The sequence below is a fragment of the Hylobates moloch genome, unplaced genomic scaffold, assembly GCF_009828535.3.
Source record: "Hylobates moloch isolate HMO894 unplaced genomic scaffold, HMol_V3 SCAFFOLD_5, whole genome shotgun sequence".
Classification (NCBI taxonomy): Eukaryota; Metazoa; Chordata; class Mammalia; order Primates; family Hylobatidae; genus Hylobates; species Hylobates moloch.
In genome coordinates, this window is record NW_026652280.1 from 34,862,049 (window position 1) to 34,881,654 (window position 19,606).

General features: G+C 42.6%; 1 protein-coding gene across 2 annotated transcripts in view; it reads right to left on the reverse strand.

Moving 5' to 3' along the window:
- Positions 1–19,606, reverse strand: part of SETBP1 (SET binding protein 1) — a 384,501-nt gene that overhangs the window by 353,396 nt on the left and 11,499 nt on the right. For both annotated transcript variants that reach the window (XM_032152417.2, XM_032152418.2), the window contains exon 2: positions 9,237–9,894. In XM_032152417.2, the coding sequence (XP_032008308.1) occupies positions 9,237–9,722 (486 nt within the window). In that variant the 5' untranslated portion in view covers positions 9,723–9,894. The remainder of the gene's footprint in view (positions 1–9,236; positions 9,895–19,606) is intronic.

The window sequence follows — 19,606 nt, forward strand, 5'->3', positions numbered from 1 at the left end:
TCAAACCTCTTGCAATGTAGGGCTCTGGGTGTTCCTGTTCAATGCACTCAGGTGGCGGCCTCAGCTTGCACTCCCCCAGCAGCGGGGGCTCACTGATCCACCAGTTAATATATAATTCAGCCTCAGGCAGACTCCACACGACGTGGCGTGGCTAAAAATCAGTGAAGGTGTTTGCATGCTGTGTCTGTCTGTACGCCTCTTGAGGACCTGGGTCTACTTAACTCCTGCCCTCCTCTCTGGCAACCTCTTCCTCTGGCCACTGATGGCTCCACAGGGGAGTGACCAGAGGCTTAATGCCAACCTTCCAAGTCAAGTCACTCTGAGGACTGTGCCGTCGAAACACTTTCCCCAAAGCAGTTTGGCTGTGTGCAAAGTATAACACAAATTTTTAGTTTATTGTGGATATTAGAAACTTTCTGGCTGGGTGCGGTCGTTCATGCCTGTAATCCCAGTACTTTGGGAGGCTGAGGTGGGCAGATCACGAGGTCAGGAGTTCGAGACCAGCCTGGCCAACACAGTGAAACCTCGTCTCTACTAAAAACACAAAAGTTAGCCGCGTGTGGTGGCATGGGCCTGTAGTCCCAGCTACTTGGGAGGCTGAGGCAGGAGAATTGCTTGAACCTGGGAGGCAGAGGTTGTAGTAAGCCGAAAATCTGCCATTGAACTCCAGCCTGGGTGACAGAGTGGGACTCCATCTCAAAAAAAAACAAAAACAAAAAAACTCCTAAAATGCATGGCTTCAAGGCCTTGTGCTGTTTATTTTCTGTATTTAATGTTGTCAGGAACCTGAACCAAGGCCTCAGTCCAGACTCTGAGACCCCACCCTGTGTTCTCCACCTTGACTATCCTTAGTGGTTCCCAGTAACTTCCTGAACAAAGCCACTTGTGTCTAATAAACAAGCAAAGCAGGTGAGGGATGTCCTGGGATGTGCTGCATTTTGTTTGAAGGTGGGATGTTTTTAACTTAAACTTGCAGGAATCAGAAGAGTCAAAGATGTGGTAGGAAAAGGCAAAAACGGATTGTTTCTCTTGCCTTTTATTAAAAAGAAAAAAAGGAAATATAACTGTGGGTCAACTAGCAATGTAGCAATGGGAGGACTTTTTGAGGATGTAAAATTGCAACGATGAGGAAGAGGGGCCGACCTTGCAAATGCTGGAAGAGTAGCAGCCGCCAGCTGAACCCCACTTGGTGGTTCCTTTGACACTGCTTTGAAACTTTCATTTTGAGTCATCCTTTGTGCTCAGCAGTAATCCCGGTTTGGCAGATAAATGACCACAGAGATAAAAGACCTTTGAACTATCTCTAAATAAATCCGTATAGCAATTCCTACCACCAACACCAAAAAAAAAAAAAAAAAACAAAAAACAAAAAAACATCAGTGATATGCTCAACTAATAGAAGTTTCTCCAGGCATCAGACATCAGGCACTGGTGCTGCCCCCCAACTAACATAATTCAACACAGCCCAGGCCTCCCAAGTGCCCAGCACCACTGCAGATCACTGTGTGCCCACTCTGTGCCTCAACTAAGGAAGCTCCTGTGGATGGTCAGCAGCGAGAGATGCCAAACAGCAATGAAAGCAGGACATACTGAGCAGAGGGTTGTCCTAAGTGCCCAACAGACAATTTCAACCTCACCACAGTGACATCAAAAGGAGGGGCTGCTGTTACCCCTGATTTTCCAACTGTCAGGAAACGTTTCAAGAGCTTAAGTCTTGCCTAAGATTATGCAGGCTGTCTCTGTCCAGAGGCAGAGAAACCATGTTCCTGGAATCAGGGTATCTGAGTTCTAATCCACTCCCAGAGTGGAGGCTCCTTCTAACAGACCCTGTACTCCTCATCTAGAATTTCACATACAGAGCACACCAGTCATGCTTCAGAGAATAAATGACTTTCTGTCTGAACAGAACACAGTTTTTGCTGGTTACTCTGCCAGATGCATTTTCAATGGCATAGAATCCACCAAAAAACCTTCCTTGGGGGGGTCCAAAGAGAAAAAAACAAACAAGAGAACACCAAACCAGGAGGAAACAGCCAAGCTACATGTTTTAAACCCCCAGAGAATCCCAAACACAGGAAGAAAAAAAGAGAAAAATAGAAGACAGGGTTGAGGGATAACCAAATATTTCCAGAATATACTTACGGAACACAAGTTTGGTAAATCACCACATTTTAAGCTCAACTGTGACCCTTTCTCCCATGATTTTAGATCTTTTGACATTTCGGGCTAAAAGGAAACAATTTGATGATGGAACAGTGGGTCCAAACAGAGGTCAAAAATCTGTTTATAGTAATGAGCGTTCTTAAAGAGAAACACTAGCCCTGCTGATGAAACAGAATGGCCCTTAAAGTTTCTAGATTATAAAACAGAAACAAGACCTCAAAGGGAAAATGCTGCTTTGTTTTTCTTAATCTTTTTCTTTTTTTTTTTTTTTTTTTTAACATGTAGAAGCTGAGAAGCAGGGAGGCAAAGTATGCTGGCCGAATGTGATTATGAGTCACAGAGGCAGAGCCGGTGCCCAGGTCTCCCCATCTCCAAGGCCAAGGTTCTTTCCCTCACACTTTCAGCTGACATGTCGAATGCTCCCTGCTGCCCTGCAGAAAAGGTCGCTCCCCACCTTCCCTGTTGCTTTAGCTATAACATAATCAGAGAGAAATCTATCAGGAAACAAAATTTCCAGGCATTCTAATGAATACATAGAAATGTGGTACTTAAAATGTTTTTAAATCTCAGGAGATAAAAACCAAAATGAAACAAGAGGGGAAATTCAACCTCTTGTGTAGAAATGCTATGGAGACCTCATCTCCAAGTCAGGATGAGGGTGTTGTGGAGGAAGAAGCTCATACTCCCAAGAGTTTGAAACACCATATTCCCACCCACAGAAGAAGTGAGGCCAAGTCTTCTGTAAAGCAGTACACTTGGGAGTGACCAGAGAAAGTGCTGACAAAAGAGGATGGCAAGGCAGGGACACTTGAACCACCAGGAGGGTAGAAGGCTCTCTGAGCCACCCACTAGGGTGGAGGAGGAGAAAACCATGGGTGCAGCAGCCAGAGGTCAGGCAACCTGCACCCTTGGCAAAGCAAGCCACCCCTCACCCTCTGCCAAACACCTCCTCTCATAGACCCCTCCTCACCCACCTGTAAACAAAATTGCTACAACCATTAAAGGTCAAGAGAGAAATGTGCTTCTCAGGACATGCCAGGAAAAGGGAAGAACCCTAGACCAATCTCTCCTTGCTGACAACTGTGTTACAAAAAGGCTCCCCTTTCATGTCTCCCATTTTAAGCTTCTCTGCACAGAGTCACTGTCACCAAGTTCCCCAGCACCCATGCAACCATTCCTTCTCCCTGATTCAAAGCCCTGTGAGCACTCCTGCTACTTACAGAATTAAATCCAAACTCATTTATCTGACATTCATTGCTCTCTGCAAGCTGATGCCAACCTCTCTTCCCATCAACAACACCTAAGAAACCTTTTTCCTATCCATACTTTGTGTGTTTGCTCTTTGTGTAAGGAGGAAATAAGTGCATGATTTATGTGGCTTCTCAAAAGCAGATTGTGAATGCTCAGGACAGAATACAAGGGTCTTTCCCTACGCATATGATGATGGTCTAGACCAAGACAAATCCTGAATGTGTTTCTAGGACTATGGCAGGCACCTGATGGGTATAAGGTTGAAGTCCTTGCAACAGGAGGAAATAAGATCTCCCAATGGAACTGGAGAGGAGGAAAAATTAAATCCAAAGAAATGAAATAGAAGTTGTATTTTTGTCAAAAGCAAATACAATTTGTAAGTACAATGAATAAAAAAAATAGGGCTTTAACTAGTGAGCTTTGAACACTCTCTCAAAACCATGGAAAACTTAGAATTAGGGAAAATGTGCCAGATTATGCTTGTGCCACCCCAGCTATATGAGAAAGTATGGAAAAAACACTCTAGCGATCCTCACCTTTCAGAAATCCTTTACTTTTATAAGGTGTGGCAACTAAGGGACTGGAATATACATTTGCTTGGAGTCTAATAGAATTGGCTTCATAGGAAAACCTTGCCCTTTCCAGCTCCTCCTCCTTTGAAGCAATCTGAGCCTCAAGTTCCTGTAAATAAATAAGATCTGCCTGGCAGGATTGTTATGAGGACTAATAGATAAGGTGAGTAATGTAAAACAGCTAGCAGAGGGTCTGCCATGTAGCTCAAGAAATCAGAGTTATTATGATGATGTGTGCTCTGTAAATTATCCATTTTCTTCTAAAATCTTCCTCTGAGTTATATTATGTAGAAATCATCACCTGTATTTGGCAGGTGAGGAAACGAGGGCTTCAGCAATTTCATACTGCAGATCCAGATTCACAAAGCTGCTTGGTGTCAGACTATCACACCACATCTCCTACCCTGAGTCACTGTATGGCATCCATTTGGAACTCCCATGCCCTTATCTTGCTGTTGAATCTAGACAGGTGTCCCTGACTCCCAAAGTCCTCACAAAAGAGAAGAGCTGCTAAGCCCTGCCCAGCTTGGAAACTCTTCAAAACCCTGTCACTACTGGAATTCTTTTTTTTTTTTTGAGATTGAGTCTCGTTCTGTCACCCAAAAAGGCTGGGGGGCAGTGGCGCCATCTCGGCTCACTGCAACCTCCACCTCTCGAGTTCAAGCTATTCTCCTGCCTCAGCCTCCCGAGATGCTGGGATTATAGGCATGCACCACCATGCCTGGCTAATTTTTGTATTTTTAGTGGAGATGGGGTTTCACCACGTTGGGCAGGCTGATCTCGAACTCCTGATCTCAAGTGATCCACCCACCTCAGCCTCCCAAAGTGCTGAGATTACAGGCACGAGCCACCGTGCCCGGCACTACTGGAACATTCTTCCAGAGACTCATCTTCATGTTCTCTGTTGTTTTAATCTAATCACCTAGAAGGGGACCTGAGGAAGTGTAAGTTATTAAGCCACTTACCTGAGTAAGTTTAAGTTGCAACCATGTTGGTCCCATGATAAAGAAGAAGTTGCATGTGTGGGGTCCATCTGCAAAATTAGACCTGTCCAAAGGAGAGTTCGGAGGCCCCAAAGTAGGTTCTGAGCTCTCCCCTCAGCCTCTACTTCCTACCAAATGCTGCTTTCACACCTCATGTAAAGCATGTAAATCCATCATAGGCCCTCTCCCAAATAGCATCTCAATTCCTATCCTAGTTTTATATGAAAGAGAAAAGAGACTTCTATCCTGGTTAGAAGAGTCCGTGCATCCTTGAGCCAGGGAGGTAGTACTTTCATGGGCCCCTCCTCACAACTTACCACTTAAGTGGCGATGTTCCCTGACCATCTATAATGCTTCTCCAGTTTGGAAAGTTAGCCCTAGGTTTAAAATTTGGAACAAGGCTGTTGACGATGCTAGACATATATGCTAGACATATATGCCTTCATCCCAAAGCAGTGGACCACGTATAACTACACTTAACGTCACAGAGAACTAGCCTATGATATGTAAGTCATGCTACCCTTATCACACACAGCTTTCTTTTCAAACACCATGAAAAAGAAAATCATTTGGGATCCCATATAAGCTGTCTTTGCCTGGGGCTGTCAAGCAATGACTTCAGCAAAATTAACTGGTTCACTTAAACAACAACAACAAAAAGCAGCACATAATATAACACCTAATTCCCCCCAGCCTCCAAACTTGGAGGCTGAATTATTAAAGCAAAACAAAATAAAACTCTATGTCCTTACACTAAGTTAAGGATCAATGCACATTTTTTGTAAGGATCAGACAGTAAGTAGTTGAATCTTTGAAGGTCATAGTACCTCTGTCACAACAACTCAACTCTGCCACTATAAGAAAAAGCAGTCAGAAACAAAACATAAACAAATGAACTTGGCTGTGTTCCAATAAAACTTTATTTATAAACACTGAAATTTAAATTTCATATGCCTCATATATTACAAAAAATTATTATTCTTTTGATGTTCTTCCAACCTTTTAAAAATGTAAAACACATTATTTGCTCGGGGGCAATACAAAAACAGGCAGGGGGCTGGATTTGGCCCACAGGCTACAGTTTGCCAACCCCAGCTCAAAGTCAGCACATATATTCAGATGACTCCCTAGTAGGAATCGCTACCAGCTCAAAGATCAGCTTAACAGGGCTTCCTTTCTAGCTCCTATTGTAGGACCTGCTTCCCAGAGGCCACTCCATGTCCACTTCTTCAAAGAGTGGTACAACTTATAAAAATAGAACCAGAAAGTGATTTCAGGATTAGATGCTGGTGTGTTGCTTACAAAATCTCATCGTCATCCATTCTGAGCCAAATTACTGATCACGTATTTCTCATTCATACAAATAAGTAAATTCTGCAAGTTTATGCCACTAAACTTTTCCATACACATAGTAGGCAAAGTTTCTACACCTCACCCTCAGCTTTAGCCTTTGCTTACTCTCTGGTTGCAAAACAGCAGGAATTAAGGGTAATAAAGTTAACATTCTCATCCCATAGAGATCAGAGGATGTTCCTGTCATCTATCAAGAGACTCAGTGATGATAGCTTTATTAATTCATTTCTGGAAAGTAACAGTGCTAGGCATAAATAAATGTAAGAAGGGTGGAGAAGTACCATATGAAGCAAGCTTCTAACAATTAAAAAGTTTTGAAGGGTATTCCCATCACAGTGTCATCATAAAGAGCACTGTGCATTGAATTTCAGCCCTTCTTCTTCCTCTCTGTCCCCTCCAACTGCTGAGGCATAAAAATGCTTACTTGGCAAATCACATATTCAAATAAGCAATTTTATTTCTTTCCCACAAAGTCCACAAAGAGCAACCAGCTTTTTGGGTGAAAATGACCAGCCTGAGAACTTCAGATATGAGCCACAAGGTCCACTGCACATTTCAGCTTTGAAATCATTCCGATGGTACAGATTCCAAAGCATTATTCTGGTGTGTTCCAATGGGGAGAAAGCTATATTTGGGAACAATCAGTGGCTTTAGGAAAAGTGGTACCTAATCAGGACAATGTATTCTCTTTTTAGGGCAGCGAATTTGGGTTTGAACTCCCAAAACTGTGGGTTGCTGCTTAAATCCTGGCAGTGAAGGTGATGGAGGCAAAGGGTAACCATTTCTCAAGACAACCCACCCACACAAAAATACAACAACACACAAAGAACTGGCCAACTCAATGGCCAGAAACAAAGATATTCATTTTCATATCTTAAGAGACCCAACTCCAACACAAAGCCTCACTTTCAGAGCCTGATTTGAACTGTTGCATTTTCTTGCGTGAATCTCAGAAGTTTCTGTATGTGTGGAGATTAAACCTTTGGTTTCATGACAGAGTACCCAGAAATCACTGCAAAGTTGTAATGGGGGAGGAGAGAGCACGACCTCTATGTTCTGGCAAAACAAACCAATTTCTAAAAGTTCCTTTGTCTTCCAAAATGTTAAACTAAGGTGACAAATTGTCCCAGTTTGCTAGGAACTGGGGCAATTTCTGGATGCAGAATTTTCAGTCTTGAAACCAGGACAGATTTTTTGGGCAAACTGTGAGGAGTCAGTCACCCTAGAAAGTCTCTTCTAGCCCATTCTTTGGATTTTAAATGCAACAAAATCAGCCACAACACCAGGTATAAGGATGGACACAAGCCCTGTGCTAAAGAAATAATATGATTCCTAGTGGTTTTATTGAAAATAACTACCCCAAACCTAAAAAAAAAAAAAGAAAATGAAAAAGAAAAAAAAAACCTAATGGTAACAAATGCTATGGATTATCTTTGGGCTATAAAGAAGTTCATTCATTTGTGCCATTTTTAGCTGATCCACATATCTAGAGCCCAAATAAATGATCAAATGTCAGGGAGAGAGTGACAAAGATTATGATTAACACCTACAACCTAGAACCCCAAAACTCTGTCAACAAAAGGGCTTCTTCCAGAGCCATCCCCAAATCCCAAAGATTCTCGAAGACAAAAACTATACTAAGGCAATCCTCTGCTATCACAGCTGAGTGCCACACACAGGAAGGGAGGTCACTGTAAGTCACTGTAACCCCCTAAGATATAAAATAAATTCAATGAAATACGAACTCATTCATTCCCAACCAATTGATACCACCAACCACCTGTCTAGCTACTTTGCACATCCATGTTTGACTTTTAGGAGGAAAATGACAACCAAGCAAGTTGAGTCAATGCCCAATCTTAAAAGTCCATGATGTATTGAACAGAGATTCAGGCCAATCACTTGCCCCCTTTTTTGTTTTTCTACAGTTCCAGTTCTAATGCTCATCACTGGCTTTCACAATGATGATTTTTCAGTTCTGTGAGACTCTCAGTTACTACAAAGACTGGGCTTCTTTAGTCAGGCGAGTGATTCATCTTAGGAAGATTTACAGTGGTAATGACTGAAAACAAAAGGAGATTTTAACAATTCTTGACTGTTCTGATTAACTCAAATTTTTTAATATCTCACTCCTAACTATGAAAACTAATGCAAACAAAGAAAAAAATACTAAAAAGTTTGTTATGGCTCAGCTGACCCAGACACTTGGCTGTTATACAATAAACAGTATCTCTCCAAAATTACAATTCTATAGCTATTTTTTTGTCAGATATGCAGAAGATATGATAATGAACTAGACATTATACCAAGATTATAGCAGAGGTGTTTCTTCTTGAGTCCCTAAATAGTCCATCAAGGAGATTGGTAATTAACGAGTAGATAAGTACAGATGACCCTTGAACAACACAGGCTTGAACTTCAAGGGTCCACTTATATGAAGATTTTCTTCTGCCTCTGCTACCCCTGAGATAACAAGACCAACCCTTCCTCTTTTTCCTCATCCTCAGCCTACCTACCACGAAGACAATGAGGATGAAGACCTTAATGATGGTGCACTTCCACTTAATAAATAGCAAATATATTTTTTCTTCTTTTTGATTTTCTTAAGATCATTTTCTTTTCTCTAGCTTACTTTTGGAAAGAATACAGTATATAATATATATAATACATAAAGTAAGTGTTAATCAACTGATAATACTACCAGTAAGGCTTCCGGTCAACAGTAAGCTATTAGTAGTTAAGTTTTGGGGGAAGTCAAAAGTTACACACAGATTTAACTGTGTAGGGGTCTGAGTCCCCAACCCCATGTTGTTCTAGAGTCAAGTATAATATATAAATAGACCCTAAGAAGTTGAGGATAAAATGGCAAAAACAGAGAAACAAACAAAAACAATTATAAGACAGGGCTTCCTACCTTCTTTTTGGAGTGGCTTCTTTCTTCCTCCTTCGTGGCTTTGCTATTTTTTCCAGCACGGGACACCTTCTGGTCCCCAGACTGCTTGATGGTGATCTTGATCTCAGGTGGACATATATAGTTCTCCAAATTCTTTGGGGGTTTCTTAGCCCGCTTTGTGGTCTGAATCTTTAGCTTCAGACTTCCCTCTGTGAAGTTTGCCTCCTTGATAGAAAATTCCTGCTCTTCCAAACCATCTCCTGCCACCCATTTCTCACTGTCCGCATTGGAGTTGGAATCCACATCCCGCCCTGAGCCTAGTTCATCCTCCTCCTCTGGCTCCATGCGTTCTCCGCCCACCGGGATCCCCTTCCCAGGTCCTGGAGTGGAGAGCAAAGGTTCTCCTGCACAGCCAGGAGCAGCTTGGGGCTTGGCTGAGGAGACCGGCAGGAAGTCTGACTCGCCCCCTCTTTGCCGGGAGCTGCTTAAGGTTTCCCTGGACTCCATGACAATCTCTACAGTCTTCAGGAGTTCTCAGGAGGGGGAAGGGGAAAAGGGAAAAGGGAAAGGTGAGAAGAGAGGACACCCAAAATTCCAAGAACAAAGTGGTCCAGTTGCTAGGGTCAGATTCCCAGGGATGGAGACACGATGAGGTGTTCAGAAGAGATCAGATCTGCAACTGAGAAGCGAAGAGACAGTTAGGCACGGCAGAAAGGAAAATGACCAAATGACCCCCAAGGTTACTCAATCTAAATTCTAGAGGCCCCCTTCCACTTATCTATGGCATCAGGAAAAAAAAATGATGGAAAAACAGCTAACCAGAATAAGCACATCCCCAAATTGGATTTTACTAGAGCAGAGGGAAAAACACATTCACACAAGCCTTCATAATGGATTGCTATTAATTTTATGGCTGTAGGCCCAAGAATAAAGATAAGAGGTGCGAGTCCTCCAGCCCGGTCGCAAGCTAGAGGTTTCTTTATACTGAAGCTTCAGCTGGCTGAGTCACTGTTAAAACCAATCATGACGAAAGGGAAGTCTGAAGCGTTGAGGCTCAGGTCTGCTGGAACTGTATTTGGTTGGCTTTTTGCACCACTTCTGTCTCACATGTGAAGAACAGTTTGCAAAGCTGAGCACAACCCCCAGGCTGCCTGGGCCAAGCTCTCCACCCACTTGGAGGAGGGGCATTCAGCCTATCTCTTAACCGTTTTACCTTTATCATTTTTCACTATGCATTATTTCAATTATGCAAAGACCTCTCTATTTCTTCAAGCAAATGCAAAGCTTAGGTGTAAGGCTCACAAAAAGAAAATAAAAAGAGTTCAGTGGCAAATCACTTATTAACACTGTGATTAATGGAAAACAACCTCAACGAATGTTTCTACTGACACAAAAGAGAGATAATCATTATTAATTATTTAGATTAAAAATAGCCTTTCTAGACAGTTGTAATTCCCTTTCTGGTTTCTTAAATGAAGTAGTATTGTGTCTCCATAGCAGCAAAAGAGAAAAAGGGAAAGAAGGAGCATTTTATAGGCCTGTGGAAGTGTCAGGAGTCCCCCCAGGATCTTCCTCTCTACCTTCCTCCAAGATGAGAAGAGAAAAATCAGTTAGGCTGTCTCCGAACTATCACAAGATCAGCTAAACTCTCCTTCACCCTTCTTCACCCCACGTTCCATTATTCCCAAGTTCATACGCATAATTTTCAAAGCCCAAAAGGAAGCCCAAATGCTCAGTCTCAAGAGAAAACCAAGAGCCCTGGGGCTGCAAACATCACATCCTCCCACCCTTAGGCTGTAGGCTGGATCACACTCAAGCCTTCTCAGCTGCTGAACACTTAAGTTTCCCAGCAGAAGACATGACTGTACATCTTAGGTTTCTACCTCTGAGCCTATCAATTTAAAGAAGTGGCTGGCAAATGTGCCCACCAGAAAATGCCCAACGATGCCTGCAGAGACACATTCAGAATAACCAAGAACTGGAAGCCTGAAGACCAGACATTTGTCTTCTGTCTCTAGAATCAGCACATTTTTAGCTGACACCCTGTGAGGAAGCCAGCCAGGAAAGTAGCCCCGGCTCCAACATGGACCCTGCTCCCCAGAGAAGCCCAGGAGCATATTCAGCTACTGGAAAATGCTCAGCTTTGCAGAAAGACACATTTACAACTGCTTCCACTTTGGGGAAGATTCAATGAATACAGCTTTTCTGAAAAAGAAGAAGCTGCCCTAGTGAGAGCATGAGCATCTTCACTGACACTGTTTAGCCAAAACTGAAAACAGCCACCTGTGACCCATGCTACAAGATGGACAAAGTCTCCACTTTGGGAGGTGGGGGGAAGTTAGACCAGATGACACTTGACGTTTCTTTTACTGATAAGATTTTTTGTCTCATCTAGATTTATCTACCCAATAATACACATTATTTTTAAAAAGTTATACTCAAGTTGACTTTACGGAGGCCTCTCTTACTAGTGTCAGGCACCACCCCAGCTGTTGGAGACATCAATGTACCTTAGGACATTTCCCCATTTGTCAAGCGGTAAGAATCCAGTAGGTCTTTCTCAGTGTGTATCCTAGATCCATGCAAATTGCAAGCCATGTTTTCTTATGGCAGTAATGTTCAGAGTCTATTCCCTTTGGCAGGAATCTCCAATGACATTTTAATTCTCTAATACCTACCTATAAAATCTCCCCAGGTTAGGAGAAAAGACAAGGCATATACATACAAAGTTCCCAAATGAAATCCATTTGGACCTTTGAACCAGAGTAGGGAAATGTATGTTATAGATTCTATGATACAATAAAAGAAGGTGAACTCTAAACTTTAGATGAATTGATGGGCTTATACAGTGAATATGTTATTAATATTAAGAAAATATCTTCCATTAAAAAAAGATTAACTTCAGAATGAAATAAATGAAACAATCATTTCTTACATTTAACTACATGTACAAGACAAAGTTCTGAAACTTAAAATTCAAGTCATAAAAGATCCACAAAAAAAAAATTCAATACAAAAAATTTTTTTCAGTTCTCCTCAAATCAAAATACTAAGGAAAATACAATCTTTTTCCTCAAGGAAGTTACACTTTTGATGAGAGATTTGACAAATCACTCTAAAACAACGCAGAACTTTATATGTACTGTAAGAAAGGACAGAATCAAAAGGAAGAAAGTTTTCTCCGCTTGAGCAAGGTGTAGATAGCTAGGAAACTACACAGAAAGGCTTCGAGAAGAGCAAAAGACAGATAGATCTTTGATCTTGATGGGGGTTTCCTAGGTACAGCAGGAAGAAGGAAGACACAGCAGAGAGAGGGAAGGCATGAGGCCACGTCCTGGGCAGGCGTGTGCAGGGTTGTGCAGAAGAAACAGGGAATTGATGTTTGGCTAGGAAGTATGATAGAAACTGGGAACCTGTGAGAGGTAAGGCTGGAAATAAAAGGTCATGGCAAAATCATGAACATCCTTGAATGTTGCGCTAACGAGTTTGGATTTTATCTTACAGGTAATGGGAAGCCATTTAAGGAATGGCAGTGGAGAAGGAATAATATCAAATCTATGCTTTAGGAAGATAATTCTGGTACATGGTGTGAGGGTTGGATTGAGGGAATCTGATGTTAGAGGCAGGGGGCCATAAGAAAGTTCAGCTGAAATTTCATTCACGTTGCTTGAAGACCCAAACCAGGGCAATGTGAGTATGTAATAATAAATACTGTAGGTAAAACAGTAATGCAGTTTCAAATAGCCTTAATCTTTAGGAATTCATCTATTCCAGACTTTTCATACTGATCTTGCCTTAAAAGACCAAAGCAAATTAGCCACCAACTTGCACTCACTACTCAAGTCAAACCAGTCTCCACAGCGATGTTATACATAGTTCTTTCTGTATTTTTTAAAATACACAGAATCTGTTCTTATATCCACTTCCTCTCATCCTTGCAATGCCAGCCAAGCAATTGGTGTTCCCCGAATGTTTGTTGCATGAAGGAATGAATAAACAAATGAATAAAAAGATCCCAAGCCTTTCCATATTTCCAGGTCATCCCCAAGTCTTCACTTCTCCATGGCAACATTCTGTAAACTCCAGACCATGGTGCTCACTCCTTGGCTGGACTGACATTGCACCCAGCTGTGTAGTTGGCCACTAAATAGCAGCCTTGTATTGTCTTCTAGTTGTTCTGAGCATATAAATCTTATTTTTCTAACATGATTGCAGCTCAGCTTCAGGCTGAGACTAACTGTAGTTGTATAATGCTGACATTACCTATAGCATCCATTGCAGGACTGGGTGCTTGGAGGATTTCAAGTTTTTTCTGAATGAAAATGGCTTCGCCCTCTGACAGCTATTCAAAGTCGTGTAGTTCAAATTACCCCCACTGCAGCTCCACCCACCCAGGCAGCAGCCCCAGCCAAATTTGCTGCCTATCCTGAGGATTATAATCGAGCCCCTGGTGTCCATATGTGAACCTCATCTTAGAAAAATAAAATAAAATAAGCTTTCAAAAGAAACAGCAAAGAAACCTAACCTGTCTGTTTACTTCATCAGCACACAAAGCTGTTGTTCTTTAGCTTTCTTCCCAGCACGTACCTGCCTCCCCAAATTTACAGTTCAATTTTTTGGTGAGTCTGGGTGTCAACTGCGAGTCCTCTTGTGATTCAGCCCTGCCAAAATGCGCGTGTGAGCACACGCACAGGCTCACGCACTCACAGAGTTGGGGAAGCCAAGGCAAGGTAAAAATGTTTTGCCTTGTCACATTCCAGCAGTCAGTGACTCCTCCTGAGGGGGCGGGCACACAATGGACACTCTGTACTTGGCTCAGGCCTTCAGTCCAACAAAAGTTAACCCTTCTATGACTGCCTGCAGGACTTGGGCAGGGGTGGCAGTGGGAGCTGGGAGTGGAGAAAGATTGGAAAGATAAAATTGCTTAGGAGATAACAGCCTTGTCGGCCCCAGGCAAACAAAAGGGCAAGGAAAAGAAATAGATGTATTTGGAAAGAATACTGAGATAGGAGTCCAAAACTTAGTCTTTATTCCTAATTCTGCTGTTCACAGGCAGTCAGATGCTAGACAAGCCACTATGAGTCTTTCACCCACACTTTGTGGATCTCTTATGACCCACACTTGCCTTAGCAATGAATGAGTTGGGACCAAAGTCTGTTTCATACTCAACACTTTGTAATTTTGCCCTGCAGAGCCATAGACCTATGGGTACACTCCAAAATGAACAGCATGAACCTAAAGAATTATTTCTCTGAATGGCCAGGGGAATCCTGCTTGGCTAGATGTGACTTATACCCACATAAGTTTGAGAGTACATCCTCCCTCCCCTCCAAAACTGCTAGATAGAATATTTTTTCCTAGTCTAAAATACATTCTCCAACTGGGAACTCTTACTTATTCTGAAGCCTGGTGGAAATGCAAGTTCTTGAGCTCCATTTACTGAATCAGGGCTCCAGAGCTGGGACCCAATACGCCGGCTTTCACCAAGCACTCTTGGTGGTTCTGATGGCCTAGAGTCAGAACCAGTGCCTTAGACTATGCCTGGTCTATATGATTACCCCTGTCAAGTTGCTAGATCATAGGCATTATTATAGAATATATGAGGGTATTTCTCCCTTACAGCAGTACTGTGAGTCTCTTGGGAAGTGGCAGGACTTGGGTCGTATTCATCCACAAAAACCCAACACCTAGCACCATGGCCAACACATAATCAACACTCAAGAAATGCTGGATGACTGAATTAACAAGTGAACAAAGCAACTCAAGCTGGGCTTCCCAGCATCATTTATTCACCTCCCTCTTCTGCTTTGCCCAGGTGCCATGCACATACAGGCCATTGTCATCCTGACTGTTGCTTTCCAAAAGGACAAGGTGGTAGAGATAGGGCCCTTAGTATATTCAACAGGAGTCAAAAGAAATGAATTCCTGGCCTAGTTCTGCCACTTAGGAGCCTTCATAAGCCTCTTTCAGCCTCAGTGTCTCATCAACAAAATAGAAAAAAAAAAAAAAAAAAAAAATGATGGTTTCCCGGCCTACTTCACTAGCTTATGGTTTTTACTTTTTAAACAATTTTTACTGTATTTCTTGGTAGTAGAACTCCATGCTCCTCATTACAAAATAAACACATGAACAACATATGCACCTCTCAGGTCTTAAAGGCAAACAATCCCAAATACAGGAAGAGTACTCGGCTTCATTCCTGAACTTCTGCAAACTTCCCCAAGCTCTTCATCCTCAGTCCTCCCTCGGCTCTGGACTCTGCAAATTCCCATACCACAGGGCATTTCTTTCATCTTCACACGTAAAAGATATCGAGCTGACTAGATAATTCTCAGGCTAGAACTTTTTGCCTCAAAACTTTGTAGAATGTCTTTCAGCATTTAAAGTAATGAAGGGAAAACAGAGGCTGGCCTGGTTTGGTTTCCTCTGTAGGCAACTTGCTTTATGCGTTTATAATTGAAGACTTTCTTTTTCATTATGTTAGAATTTTATTAATGACAAAATGAGTGTAGTGTGGAGCTCTCTCCCTTTAATTTTCCTGGAACATAATGAGCCTTTTGGATCTGTAGATGCAGGTTCTTTCTAGTTCAGGAATGTTCCCTTCAATTATTCCTTTGGTAATTTCTTCCATTAAATGGTTCTGGCTTCTTTCGAAGTTTTTCCTGTAATTCTGAGTTTAGAGCTCTCATCTCTGTTCTCCATTTCTATCATTTTCTCTCTCACTGCTTTTCTTTCCTTCTTTTGCCTTGTGGGAGGGCATACCCCAATGTGCTCTCCATAATACCAATTTGATTCTATTTTCCATGCCCCCTTTGCCTTTATTGACTTCACTGTGGAATTTTTTTAATTCTGCAATTGCACATTTTGTATCCTGCAATCTTTCTTTACTTTATGCATCCACTTTTCAGCTGATTCTGATATCTTTTCATCAGCATGCTCCCTCCTTGTTTCTTAAAGCTCCTTTTCCACGGGTCATACTTCTTGTCAAAGATGCCAGGTAGCTTTCTGGAACTCTAATGTTGCTGTTGGATTAACTAATTTCCCCGATATTTTTCCTATTACCTCGTTTTAAGTGTTTCTTCCACCTCAGGGGGCCTTGTGTTGGGTTCTGTTTCTTTGCTCACACTCTGATGAGGAAAGAGTCTGGCCTACAGAGGAAGTACTGGACTACAGAGGAAGAACTGGACTACCTTCTAACCATTGTGAAGCCAGTCACATCCTCCTCTTCGAGCTACTCCTCTTATCAGAGACCATATCAAGTTCTAGTGAACAGTAACCAGGGATACGATGAAGCTAGTGCCTATGGGTTCGTAAAAGCCCACTGTGTGTATCTCTCGCCAAATCCACATTCAGTGGCATTAAGTTGGTAGCTTAAAACTCAGCCATGGGGTGCAGTGGCTCATGTCTGTAATTCCAGCACTTTGGGAGGCTGAAGGGGGCAGATCACCTGAGTTCAGGAGTTTGAGACCAGCCTGGCCAACATGGCTAAACCCCATCTCTACTAAAAACACAAAAATTAGTCAGGTGTGGTGCTGTGCACCTGTAATCCCAGCTGCTCGGGAGGCTGAGGCAGAAGAATCACTTGAACCCGGGAGGCTCAGGTTGCAGAGAGCGGAGATCGCGCCACTGCACTCCAGCCTGGGCAAGGGAGCTCAGCCATGGTGGGAGTGTTTATATCATAAGAACGAGCAAACTTTACAAGTCAGTGCTTTTTAAAAATCTGGAGAACAGGGTGTTAAGCATATACTAGAACAGCACTGAGAGTACACATCCATCTACTATTGTTTTGCTGAACTGGGAAGAGTCGTTTCTGTTGGATTCACAAAAACAGTTGAACGGCTAAACTTCACAATATGCCCTGTGACAAAGACTCTGTGCTCACCTCAGAACTTTACTTGAAGCAACATCTCTGCCCAGAAGTCAATGCCCTTCTTCCACTCCTCCCAGAACTCCCCTTCCCACTCTTGCCCGTCTGTTTTCTGAGAGCTATGGTCTTTGGGAATATGCATAATGATGTCAGGGAGGGAAGTCTTTAGCTGGTTTTGTTCAAGCTGCCCATACAGTAGACTTGATGACTGCCTGCTTTTCTGGTTGACAGAAACTGATTAAGAAAGCAAATGGTGTAAAAAGATGGAGTGTGATCCTACTTAATTACAGATGAGGAAGAAATTGTATTTTCAACCTAGACTCATTGGCCTATAGTTATAAGAATCTCTTGTCAGGTTCTGGCAAGAGACTGACTGTCTGACTTTGGCTTTGGGAGTGGTTGATTAGTCATCCTTCTTTATGTCTTCTAAGGTATTTTGGTGGAGAGTCACAAGTGACTTCATGGGACTTTGCATGCACCTGGAATCTTCCTCTTGCTCCCCTGGAGTTAGCACTTCTTCATTACTCAGGCTGAGGTTAAATGCCTCTTCCCTGAGCATCACAAACCAGATCACAACTCCCCATTTTGTGCCTTTGTAGGCCAGAACTTGTCTTTCCTAACATTTATTATATAATTAAATATTTGTGCCATTCTTGATTTCAAACTCTGCCTTCTCCACTAGATGATAAGCCCTTGAAGGTAAGACCTGTGCCTATTTGGCTCACCATGGTCATCCCCAGGGCTTGGCACAGTTTCTGATACAGAGAGACACTCCAAATTATTCATTCAGTGAATGTTGAATGAGAGGCCAGACAGACACCACTTAGGTGCCTATAACTGAGTAATCTTTACGGAATTCCTTCCTGCTGCAGAAACACCCAGAGTAAACGCTCCATCAACCTGGTAAATCTAGCAGGTGACCCAACTCTTACCTAGCTCTCAATCGGCAAGAGCAAGGGCAGCTCTACACCATGGTTCTCTGACCCTGAAGATACATCACCTGTCTATAGCAAAGGACAAAGCTCCTACTCAGTGGTGTTTTTATACTCTGCACTTGTGTGGTATGTTCCTGATCACATTTTGCCTCTTCCAAGCAGCATTTCCAGACTACTTCACCTACCACATGCTCTAGCCGCATCTCATAAGCTGCAGATCTCCCATGTCCCACTGATGGGCATTACTGTATATGATTCCCTGGTAGGTCCTCTGTTTAGCTGGCCCTTTCTCCTTTCTCTACTTGGTTAACTCTTATCCTGCAAGAATTGGGTCAGGTTTCACCTCCTTCATGGAGACTGGCTGGACCCTCCTTTTCTACCTCTTCCTGCATACACATGTGCCCAGACACACACACACACACACACGGTCTTGCTCTCACTTCCCTGGTCATTCTGCTATCACAAAGCATTTGGCAAGCTCTGTTTCAACATTTTAATTACCTGCCTCTCTCTCCCACTAGACCACAAGCTCCATGAGGACAAGGGCTATATTTTAAATGGGTCTCTGCACAGCTCGAAGCATAGAGAACACTGGGAGTAACTGTCCAACAGTAAGTGTTCAAGCCATGTTTCTCCTTAAAAAGAAGAATGGAAGCAGTTCTGACTTGATGTCATGGTTTAGATTTCTTAGCCTCCCTTTCCCACTTAGTAATTGTGTTCTTAGGAAACATTTTTAATCTTTTCAAGTCTCATTTGGAAATGGCGTAATAATCCTACCTCAAGGGTTGTTTCAAGAAGTAAAGATTAAATGAGATAATAATTATGAAAGAACATACTGGGATCACCTAAGTGTGCAAATTTTTTTGTTACATTTGATTTACTCCCATAGTTGATCACCAAGCTAGTATTTGGCTAAGTGCTGCCCTCTCTTCTAAGACTCCAAGTCAAGCCCTGAGGGACAGGAGTTGAAGACCAACCTCCTCCATCTTCCTACACAATGAGAAGCACACACAACTAGTTTCCTTTGCATCTGCTAACCTGACCATTTAGCTGTTGTTTGATTATTGCTCTTCTCTTGTTTCCAGTTTGTCTCGTTGAGGAAATAATACTGGGTACAGTCAGGAATTCCACATTCCAATCCCTCCTCCGCCATTTAGAGCTGGTGGCCTTGGGCAAGTTCCTTTTTCTCCCTGAGTCTTCCCATCATTGTATGCAGAACTGGGACCAGAGAACATGAGTTCAACTCTGTGGCCCCTTCCAGCTCTGACATTCCCAGGTACTGAGCCTTGTCTCCTCAACCAGAAGCCCTTCAAAGCCAGGACTGGTACCTTCCACCTTTTTATCAGATTCTGCTGACTCTGCAGCTCAGCCTGGCTGGGCTGGCTGAACCTAAGACAAAGCTAAGCATATGCCGTTAGTCTCTGTACTCAGGGATCTCTATGATAAGGAAAGGAGATCAAACTTCTGAGACCTGAGGTCTGACATACTATCCATTAACCAACTCTAGCTGCAAAAAACAGTGTCTCCTCTGGGAACCAATAACACAACACAACAGCATGACCCTTGTGTCTTTGCTCCCTGGGGAAAAA